The sequence below is a fragment of the Ochotona curzoniae genome, unplaced genomic scaffold, assembly GCF_017591425.1.
Source record: "Ochotona curzoniae isolate NIBS_2020 unplaced genomic scaffold, NIBS_Ocur_1.0 contig_2692, whole genome shotgun sequence".
NCBI classification, from domain to species: Eukaryota; Metazoa; Chordata; class Mammalia; order Lagomorpha; family Ochotonidae; genus Ochotona; species Ochotona curzoniae.
In genome coordinates, this window is record NW_024465556.1 from 15,523,435 (window position 1) to 15,534,666 (window position 11,232).

General features: G+C 54.3%; 1 protein-coding gene across 1 annotated transcript; it reads right to left on the reverse strand.

The window, feature by feature from the left end:
• Positions 1–6,256: 6,256 nt before the first annotated feature.
• On the reverse strand, positions 6,257–10,228 carry PRF1 (perforin 1). The gene is made up of 3 exons (XM_040975894.1): positions 10,120–10,228; positions 8,731–9,302; positions 6,257–7,648 (listed from the first exon to the last, which is right to left on the reverse strand). The coding sequence occupies exons 2-3, from the start codon at positions 9,267–9,269 to the stop codon at positions 6,517–6,519; spliced, it is 1,671 nt and encodes a 556-aa protein (XP_040831828.1). The 5' UTR covers positions 9,270–9,302; positions 10,120–10,228; the 3' UTR covers positions 6,257–6,516.
• Between the last annotated feature and the right edge of the window lie 1,004 nt (positions 10,229–11,232).

The following is an 11,232-nucleotide window of genomic DNA, read 5'->3' on the forward strand; positions in this document are numbered from 1 at the left end:
AGTTCCACTTCCCCAGCACTTGAACTCGAACCTCCAACCACAAGTTAGGTTCCCATGAGTTCACAGAGGAGTCAAGAAACCAGAGTGAGGAGCCAATGCCTGGACTCGGACTGAAACATTCCAGCTGCTGGGCCACGGGCATCTGGCTGCTAGGCTCTGTGCCTGCTCTTGATGTTTTTTTTTTTTTTAAGATTTATTTTTATTAATTTTTTTAATTGAAAAGTCACTTATACAGAGAGGAGGAGACAGAGAGGAAGATCTTCCATCCGTTGATTCACTCCCCAAGCGACTGCAACAGCTGGAGCTGAGGCAATCCAAAGCCAGGAGCCAGGAACTTCTTCTGGGTCTCCTGGTCACCTTGCGGGTGCAGGGTCCCAAGAGTCCTGTGTGGGAAACCTGGAAGAAGTTCCTTGACTGCTTTTCCAGACCACAAGCAGGGAGCCGGATAGGAAGCAGAGCTGCCAGGATTAGAACCAGTTCCCATATGGAATTTCAGCATGTGTAAAGTGAGGACTTTAGCTGCGAGGCTACCACACCAGGCTCAGTGGTTTGGGTTTTTAAAACAGCAGATGCAACACTCATTGTGGTCCTTATTTGGCTTGTGTCCTGTTTTTGGACCAACATTCAGCAAAAGCTTTTTTTTTTTTTTTTTAAAGATTTATTTTTATTATTTTTTCATTGGAAAGGCGGATATACAGAGAGGAGAGACAGAGAGGAAGATCTTCCATCCGATGATTCACTCCCCAAGTGAGCGCAACGGGCCGATGCTATGCCGATCCGAAGCCAGGAGCCTCTTCCGGGTCTCCCACGTGGGTGCAGGGTCCCAAAGCCTTGATCATGTTCCTTCCTCCTGCCCTCCTTTCTTCCTCATTTTTTTTTTTTCTAAAGATTTGTTTGAAAGCAGAGAGAGAGAGAGATCTTCCATCTACTGGTTCACTCATCAAATGGCTGTGATCACAGGCTGGGGTGGGCCAAAGCCAACAGTCTGAACTCCCATCTTCTGCTGCTTTTCCAGGATTGAAAGTGGAGCAGCTGGTGCTCTGATCCAGGATGCTGGTGTCACAAGTGGCAATTTCACGTGCTGTGCCATGACACTGACCCCTGGGGAAAAGGACCTGTGTTTAGATTCAGTGGGAGTGAAGAGTGGAGTAGCAGTGGGATTGGACAGGAAATGTGATCTGATGTGGTGGACTCAGGCCAAGGGCCTCTGCTCAGAGTCTCAGCATCTCTAGCTGGGAGGCTTCTGAGGCTTTCCTGGCTCCTGTAAATCAAAGTACACAGCCTGGTGGGAGGCACTATGGCTCAACAGGCTTATTCCCTGCAGGCACTGATATCCCATCAGGCATTGGTTCTGGTCCCAGATGCTCCACTTCCCATGCAGCTCCCCGCTTGTGGCCTGGGAAAACAGCAAAAACCGGTCCAGCTTCTTGTACCCCTATACCCATGTGGGAGACCTCGATGAAGCTCCTGGCTCCTGGCTTTGGATTAGCTCTGCTCTGGCTGTTGAGGCCATTTGGGGAGTGAACCAGCGAATGGCAGATCTTCCTATCCTGCTCTCTGTAAAATCTGCCTTTCCATCAGGTGTTCCCTGGAACACCCACATCCAGCTGGGGGATCTAACTTCTGCTCCAGAAGAGGGCATGGGAGCCAAGTTCTGTTCCCTACCTGATCCAGCCTCCATCCCCAAGGCCCCACCCTGCCCACCCACCTAACACTCTGATCTCAATTCCTCATCATTGTCATTCATGTTAGTTCCACAAATGTCCTCTTCTGTGGCAGTCTTTGTGGGAATCCTGGGATGGATAAGCCCCAACGGGGTGGGACTGCTGTCCTTCCTTCACTCATCGGTGTGCATTCCAGGCATGTGCGAGTGGCTATGCAGACTGGTGAATAAGACAGGAGGAGGTGGTACCTTGGGTGAAAGGATGCTGGTGGGCCCAGTGTGGTAGCCTAGCAGCTAAACTCCTTGCCTTGCATCCTCTAGGATCCCATATGGGTGCCGATTCATATCCCGGCTACTCTACTTCCCTCTCAGTTCCCTGCTTGTGGTCTGGGAAACCAGTCCAAGACAGCCCAAAGCCTTGGGACCCTGTACCCACTTGGGAAACCCAAAAGAAGCTCCTGACTTGGAATCTGCTAAGCTCCAGTCATTGCAGCCACTTGGGGAGTGAATCAGCAAATGGAAGATCTTCCTGTTTCCCCTTCTCTCTGTATAGCTGCCTTTCCAATAAAAATAAATAAATCTTAAAAAAAGGATGCTGATGCCTGGTGATAGATTCCCAATTGTTCACCTCCTTCCCTTTGCCTCCCCACTCCCTCCTCTCCCCTGGAGAACAGCATGGGGGACAGAGCAGTGGGGACTGGGTCCCCTGCAGCTCCTGGGGGAGGGGGGATCTGAAGTCATCATGGCTCTTCCACGGGTGTCAGGGATCTCTCTGATGCTGCAGGGCTGTACAGGATCTGGGTTCAAGTCCTGGTCTGACGGGTGGGAAAGTGGGTCCAGGATGGCCAAGGCAGAGGCCAGCTGAGAAGTTTGTGGCCCCAAGTGGAAAAGTTTGGTTTCTCTAAAGGCTAAAAGAGTGAGCTTCCATCTGACTCAGCAGCTCCACACCTGCATGTAGAAGCTGTGCGTGGAAAATTTGCGTTGTCTGTGAATTCCGTTTTCCTTGACACTTTGGCAGCCCTCTCGTGTGCATTCTTGGTGTGTGTGTGTGTGTGTGTGTGTTGAGAACAGAGACACCAACAGGCAATGTCCATGGTAGTGTTATTCATGACACCAAAGTCAGAAATCACACGAGTACCCACTGGTGGACAAAGCGTGGTCCTGGTACACAACGGGCATTTTCAGCCACAAAGGAAGGACATTTTGGTTCATGCTGTGTCATGGACTGATCCTGAGAACACGGTGCTAGGAAAACTAAGCCAGAAACAGCAGAAAGTCTTATCTGATTTCACTTTAATATGAAGAACCTGGAATAGGCAACTTAGAGAAAGAAGAAGGACTGGGGCAGTCATTGTTTTTTAATTTATTATTTTTTTAGATTTACTTTTATTTACTTGCAGGAGTGACCGAGAGAAGGAGACACAGAAGGAGGTCTTCCATCTGCTGGGTCACTCCCCAAGTGGCTCTCAGGGCTGGGATATAACCTGACTGAAGACAGGCACTTTATCCAGATTTCTCATGTGGGTGTAAGGGCCCAAGCTTTTAGGCAGTCCTTTGCTGCTTTCCCAGACACAGCAGCAAGGAACTGGATCAAAAGTGGAACAGTTGGGTCTTGAACCAGTGCCCATATGGGATGCCAGTCTTATAGGCAGTGGATTAACCTCCCTACACCACAACAATAGCCGCTATTTTTGTATTTGAGAGGCAGGGAGAGCTAGCTGCTGGATCACTACCCAGATGCCTGCAGAAGCTGGCCAGGAACTCAATGCAGGGCTCCTTCGTGGGTGGTGCGAGCCAGCTTTCATGAGCCGTCACTACTTGCTTCCAGGATCTGCAGTAGTAGGAAGCAGGAGTCAGAGCTGGGACTTGAACCCAGGCACCCTGATGTGGGGCACATGTGTCCTAACCACTAGGCTAAATACTTGCTGGGATGTCAGTGTTTGACGGGTGCAGACTTTTTGTGGAGAAGAATGCAGAAGTTTGTGCTGTGAACCTCATGCAATATTAAAGCATTGGAAATGCAGTTAGTACCACTGATGACCAACTGCATGCTTGGGAATGCTGCCTACGTTTTACCCTTGCTGGAAACAATCCAGCATCAGGGTGGTGGAAAGCCACCAGTCCAGCCTTTTGGGAAGGCTGGGGAGTCAGCCCTGGGACGCGCTCTTCACTCCCATTTCACTTCTGGTGTTTGTGGGAAGAAAATGGAATGAATGGGCAGGAAAAGGGAGCGATTAACTTTTCCAACTTAGGAAAATGCTTTACTGAATGAAGTTCCAGGAAGCCCCAAACTAGACATGGGAGCTAGGTGTGTCCAGTCCTAACCACAGCCTCCTGCTGGTAGCAGGCCCTGGGGCGGAGGCCCTGGGGCCAAGTGGAACCAGAGGCCTGGGAATGAAGGGAAGGAGAGACACATGACATTCCCCTGGGGGTCAGCTGGTGTCCCACCAGCGGTCTGAGGCTGATGTCACACTGATGTCACAGCTGCTGCAGAGATGAGCTGGGAGCTCTGAGATTGCAACAAATTGCAGAAACAATAGCAGCCATCCTGGCTCTGCTTGGCAGAGACAGAGGCAGGAGGGTGGGGCTCCTGGGATGTGGCCAGCCTTGTGGGCTGATAAAGATGGGGCTGCCGGGCCTGCCCATTCTGGGTGCCAGGGGCTGAGGTGAACAGGGTACCTTGGGGTATGGATGAGGGCATTCTCTGGTCCTCTTATCCTCAGGAGAACCATCTGAGGTTGGGGTAAGTCCTGACCCCAAGTCAGGTCCACAGGACTGGTCTCAATGGACAGGCCTGGGGTGAGTGCTAGTTGGACGTTTCATCTCTGTGGCCCCAGATGCCAGTCCTTGGCCACTGCCTGGGGCTTGCCTGTGACCAAGTGTCCCTATTAACCCTCCCCACCCCAAGAGACCCTCCCCCATGACCTTGGTCCCACTGTACCAGACACACCCGTCCCCAACAGTGAACACCCAGGCTGATGCTCAGTCTCTAGTTCTAGGAGAGCTGTGCCGGCGGGGTTATGGAAGTCAAGATTGAACAGGACCTCACTGGGCAGTGGAGGAGTGGACTCCAGCGGGGAACAGGAGCACTGAGAATTAAGACTCTTCCCCCCAAGAGACTCTCATTTCTGTCATTAGTACCAGAGGAGAGAGGTGCCAGTCCATCCCATTTCCACATCCTGCAGGCAGAGAGTGGCCCCTCCGTGTCTCACAGGAGAAGAACGAGGGGAAGCAGCTGCACAAATCATGATCAAGCCAGTGGCCCTTGGCCTGACCCTACTGGAGACGGGCCGCAGGTTTAGATACATCGACTCCCTGGGGCTGGGGCCAGGGCTGGGTTTACAAAGAGGTGTGCAGCATACATGAGGGCATGGTGAGAGTGCTGCAGCTGCCTTAGGAAGCAGTGAGCTCACTCCCTGGGAGGGAATTAATTCTCACTGTGACCCTGCATAGGCAACTCACCATATCTAGGATGCTACCCCGAATCTTGACCCTATCCCAGGGTCCTGTGTACTGAGGCAGGAGGCCCTCTGCGACACCCTCCCCACCCTACTCTGCAGTGCTGAGCCCACTGCCCTTCCCCTTCAAGTTGAGATGGGGGAACTTTCCAGCCAGTGCCAGAACATTCTGTAGGAAACAGAGTTTGTGTAATGGACAGCCTTGGGTCGGGGCCGACCTGTGTACATGTTCCTTCTGGCTTGTGTCATAGATTCCACATGAGCTTATTTTCATGAAGTCAGGCTCATGGCCACATTATTCTGAGAAAGGGAATGCCTGGGTTCCCATTCCAGCTGGGAGCCAACCTGTGGCCAGCCCCAACCTGTGGGCAGGAGACACTTGCTGTTCAGCCCTGCACCATCCTCTCTGTTCGCTGCTGTCTTCCTGCTAGCAGCTGGTTGCCCTCCAGTTCCTGCCATGATTTCTTGAATTGGAAAGTTAGGATAGTAAGATATTTTGCAGCCCAGTGAGAAAGAGCTTATATATGTGGCCTGTCTGCCACGGCATGTGAGTGTCAGATGGAGGAGTTGACCCCTGGGGTGTGTTTGGTCCCTGTTCTCTCCTCTGTCACAGGTGCCACTGCATCATGTAGGTTGGTTTCGTCAAGCTGTGTGTACAGTGGGGCAGGGAGAGACTGAGAGGCAATGTGTGTTGGGCAAAGGCTCAAACAGAAAAGCAAGGCAGAGGGTTAGATCTGTGGGAATAAAGAACTGCCTCCCTAGAAAGCAATGCAGGAGCTGGTGCTGAGTGTAAAGCCACTACCTACTGTGCTGGCATCCCATGTGGATGCCAGTAGTTCAAATCCCAGCTGCTCTACTTCCTTTCCAGCTCCCCACTAATGCATCTGGGGTAATAGCAGAGGATGGCCCAAAACCTTGGGACCCTGCATCCACATGGGAGACCCAGAAGAAGCTCCTGGCTCCTGTTTGTGGCTTGGTTGTTGCAGTCATTTGGGAAGTGAACCAACGGTTGGAAGATCTCTCTGTGTCTCTCCTGCTCTCTGTTAACTCTGCCTTTCAAAACACATCAAAATTAACTTTAAAGAAAAAGACACAGTTCTGACTTGGTTCAGCTGATGTCTATTAAAAAAAAAAAGAGAATTGCAAGGGGAGGGTTCTAGGGACAAGCTCTGAACCACGTGGACAGAAGGGCCTCCTGGCCTCTGCCTCAACTCTGGTGGTGGTTGTGTACAGCTCCCGAGGGTGGCAGAACCAAGGTGGTTCAGATAGGGGATTCAGCATTGGTCTGTGAACTCAGTCACCTTGGGGAAAAAAGGTGGAGCCTCTGTGCTCCATCTGTTTAGTGGGAATAAGCAGGGTGGCCAGGGTTCCCATCAAGAGAGCTGCTCGCTGCTATTACCACACAGCCCCACTCCGGTTTCCAGGGGCTTCCTGCAGGAGTCTGTGGGGTTTGTAATCCAGGCAGGTAGCCCCACCCAGGTGGTGCAGGCAGGTGGCCCGATAGGTGAACTTCAGATGGCCGTGGTTCAGTTTGCACGATACCTCATGGGTTCCCGACTGTGGAGATCGGTCACAGGTGCCAAGGAGGTCATCACTTGAGATATGGTCCGCATCCCAGACCTGCACCCTTAGGGGCCCCTGTGTGACCAGGACTACGTCCCCAAAGTCCAGCCGTGTCCTCCACCTGGGATTGTTGTTGTTCCACACGGTGTCTGTCCTCAGTTCCTGACCACCGAAGAAGGCCTTCACATATGCGTCTGTGGCTGTGATCCAATCCCCCCACAGACCCGAGGCCTGGAAGTTCATGACCTCCAGCCGGGCCAGGCCTCGCTTCCGTGGGCAGCAGTCCTGGTTGGTGGCCTCTGAGCTGGGGCACTGACACTGGCATGGATCTCGGGGGTTCTTCTGCTGCCCTGGGGGGCAGGGCCGGTTGCAGTCCCTCCAGCGTGCCTTGCTTTTCAGGTACTTGCTCACTGCCTGCTGTAGCGCCTCCCGTCGTGGGTCCTGGCTGTCCAGGAGCAGGTGCAGGGGTTCTAGACTGTAGTCCAGTAGGTTGGGGCTGGCAGGCAGCGAGGCCACCCAGGTTGAGAACTGCTCGGGCCCAGCCTGTCTCCCAAACAGGAGGTCAGACATGGAGGTGTGGTGGCCGCCCACCACCTGTGTTTTGCGTTCATGAAAGGTCTGGTGGAAAGAGGTGGTCATCTTGTGCTTCTGCTGCTTTTCCTGGCAGGCCTTGTACTCAGAGGAGGCTTTGGCCCTCTCACCGTAGATGCTGGCCTGGGCCTCCACGGTCAGGCAGTCTGCCACCTCATCAGCTGTGAGTCCACCCAGGGTTAGCTCACAGGTGCGCAGGGCAGTGAGGGCTGAGATGCGGCCGCCGAGCTCCACAGCCCGGATGAAGTGGGTGCCGTAGTTGGAAATGAGCCTCTGGTAATCGAGCTCCGTGGAAGTGTTGAAGTAGGGGGGCAGGTCTCTGAGAGCTCTCCTGAAGTCCCGGTGCAGAGGGGGTTTGTGTGCCACGTGAAAACTGGGTGGGGAGAAAGAAACAAGGTAGGGGCACAGAGAGCAGTATTCCCTCACTAGGGAACTCCTGCCAGATTGTTCCTGGGGCCCGGCATTGCGGTGCATGGGTTGAGCTGTGTCATTCAGCCATATGGACTCCTGTTTGAGTCCTGGCTGCTCCACTTCTGATCCAGCTCCCTACCTATGGCCTGGGAAAGCAGTGGAAGATGGCCCAAGTGCTTGGGCCCCTGCACCCATTTTGGCGGCCTGGATGAATCTCCAGGCTCCTGGCATTGGGCTGGCCCAACCCTGGCTATTGTGGTTGGAAGTCCTCTCTCTTCTCCTTTTCTGTCCATCTGTGTGTAATTCTGCCTTTCACACAACACACACACACACACACACACACACACACACACACACACACACACGACAGTGAGACTACCCTGATGGTATGGTATCTGTCTGTGTTTGGAACCTGGTCTGTCCGCTTGGATTAAACCCTGAGTACCTGGCTCCTGACAGTTGTAGAATATCCTGGCTTGCTCTAAAGGTATGGCCTCCAGTTCTGAAAGTCAAACCAGGTACCTGGAGGGTCAGCCATGGAGAATGGAGTGGATGGGACTTTCAAGCCTAGCAGCAAGATATGTGTGACATGGGACCTGGGTCCCAGACCTCTGCCTGCTCCCCAGGGACTGTCACTCAGCACTGTAGCCTTGGCACAGGAAGACATGAGCATTGGTGGAATAACTGAGGCTCAGAGAGAAGTAAGATGCCCAAAGCCACATAGCACTATGGAGGGAAGACCCGGGCAGCTTCTTTGCCTCTGTCCCTCCAACCCCCCAATCCATGAAGGACCCCCTAGGGAGCTGGCGGTGCCCAGGAAGCAGGGGTTGGATGCTCACTGGCACCATGTCAGGGCTCTGGGGCATAATTCTGCTCCCATAATCCACGGGGCACCTGCAGATGGGACCCTGGTGGGCAGGAGGAAGCTCTGGGGTCAGTAGCATGAGTGAGAGGAGTGAGGACCTGGTTCCCTCCTGGTAGTAGCAGCTTTTCAGCCCCCACCCTGACCCTGCAGGGTTTGTGACACCTTTGCCCAGCCCTCACCTGTATAGGGGACACTCCACCGAGTCCATGTTGAAGGTGTACTGGTCCTTATGTAACATATCAGCTGCAAAGTTGGCCTCCTGGGAGTGCGAGCCAGCCACAGACACCTGGACATTACTGGTAGGATGGGGATTCACGTCCAGCCCGGCTTTCCAATCATTGTTGATTTTCTTGGCCGCATCCCGGGCCACCTCCTCTATGGAGCTGACTTGGGTTTTGGCCACTTGGCGCTGGCAGCTGGAGCCCTGGGCACGCCAGGAGGTGAGTGCCAGAGGCAGGTGCTGCAGGGTGCTCTTCTGCAGGGGGTTTCGGCAGAGGGTGCAGGTGCCATCAGGCCTCAGGAAACTGTGTGTGTCCACGGGGAAGAAGCCTGAGCGCTGGAGGGTGGTCACGTCCACCCCTTCCCCGGCCAGCCATGCACCTGGCACAAACTTACGGACACGTTTGCACTCAGAACGTGTAGCCGTGTAGCAGGGGGCTGGGACGGGCAGGGGCAGCAGGAGGAGGAGGAATGCCAGGGGCAGCAGGCTGGTGGCCATGGAGCTGCTGGCGGAGCTTCTGGGTCGCAGAAGCTGTGGGCAAAGGGAGAGAGGATGGCTGATTCGTGCGCTCTCAGTGGTGGGGCATAAAGGCATGGGGAAGGGGAGGGGCTGAGGCTTCTCTGAAATCACTGAATGTCAGGGCTGGAGTGGTCTGTGCAGGCTGGGTCTACCCCGACATTGTTCAGATGAACCCAGAGAAGGCAAGCGCCTTGCCTGGGGCCACAAAGCCGGAAAGCCGCCCCCTTGCTAGGGTTTCTCCACTGGAGGCCTAATGGGGTTCTAAATTAATGGTGCAGAGTGGGGTGTGGCCAATGGAGAAGGGCTAGGCTTGGGGAAGGGCCTGGGGCCCTGGGGAGCCCACATTCTGAAGTGTTAGACTTCTTTCCCCATTGCAATGCTCTTTCTGTCTGTCTTCACTCTCTCACCAGGCTGTGATCAGAATTTAAATCTGGCTTCATCCTTGTCCCTCTCTTCCCTCAGTGTGAGTCTCAGCTGGTGGGGAGCAGTGGGACGTGGGCTGACTTCCACACTGGCAGCTGCTGACCTGCCGCTTCCCGCATGTCTGCAGGTCTGTGAGGTTCCTACTCAAGCCTCCTCTCACACACTCACTGCCCAGCCCTGGCTGTGACAGGCACCTGTCTGAGGCCTGTCTCAGGTGGCTGGCAGGTGCCTCCCTGCGCCCAGGATTAGAGGAGTGCTCTGGCCCGACCCATCTTGGCTACAGGGAAAACTTTCCCCTCTAGACAACATAGCAGGAACGTCCCGGGTACTTCCTGCCCCTCAGTCTCCCCAAACAGATGGGCAGCCCCGTTCCCTGCCACCCAGCAATTCCCAGTCCCATTCCTACCTGGAGTAGACAGGAGAGAAGTTCTTGCTAGGCGTCTACTGCCTAACCTGGGGCTCTTGAAGAGTTGACGCCAGCTCCCTGAGGCAGGCCTTCCTACCCACAGCCTATCCCTGGGGTGATTCACATGATATCTACTTCCTGTCCCACCCCCAGCGGTGGCCACAGGTCTCACCAGCACACCCCCTGTCACCGCCAGCTCCTCATCCGGCCCTGTTGACAGCCTATTACGGAAGAAGCTTAGGGGGGCCAAAGGATCATCTTCACCGCAGAGCCCCCCTGGGTGTGGGACCCAGGGCTGGCAGGTGGAAGAAGCAGAGCCTCCTGAGGAGTCTGTACTGATGTGCAGGCTGGCAGGACCATTGCCATGCTAGGAGTGCACCTGCAGGATGTTCCAGGCACTCCAGAATGCAAGCAGGGCCACCTGGGCTTGTGCCAGCTCTGTTAGGCACTAGTTGTGCGGTCTGGCATGGGGCTTCTCTGCCTTAGTATCCTCATCAAAAAAGCCAAGATTGGGTTTTTTTTTTTTTTGCAGACTTCAGCGGGGTTATGAACATGAGGTGTAGTATCACACAAAAGGTTCCCCGAGTTGTGCTTGCCCGTGGTACCGTCAACATGTGTGACCGTCACCTTCTCATCTGATGATGAGGGGAAAAATGTTTTCATACCTGGCATCCACTTCCTGCCTGCCCCTTCTCCCCAAGTCCAGGTCTGACCCCTTAACATATTCTGGGGACATGAAGGCTTGTCTACCTGTTTGGTGAAAATGACAGTGGTTCTGGTGCTCGCCCCCAACCTGACCTGAACTTGCAGGTGAGAGAACTTTGGTGGGACCAGAGGCTGGGGCTGTCTCCCAGTGACCTTGACAGTGGTCATGGTGGGGGTGGTTTCCACAGGTGGGGTGACTCATGGAGCACCATCTAGGGGACAAGTGATGAGGGGGCCCCTTCTCACCATCGCCAGTGGCAGGCACAGTGGGGACAAACAGCCACAGGCCCAGACCACGTGTGACCTGTGTCGTATGGGTCATGGCTTGAGGTTCATCCCTACTGCCCTGCTCTTACGGGAACAGGGGCTTGTGTCACCTTCCAGGAACCTGGTCCACCTCCTCTCCAC

Bases quoted from the DNA above. Each gene is read 5' to 3' on its own strand.
- PRF1 (XM_040975894.1), bottom strand. From the start codon at position 9,269: ATGGCCACCAGCCTGCTGCCCCTGGCATTCCTCCTCCTCCTGCTGCCC. The intron at 7,649-8,730 runs GTGAGGGCTGGG...CTCCCCACCCAG, and splicing joins GTGGAGTGTCCCCTATACAG to TTTTCACGTGGCACACAAAC.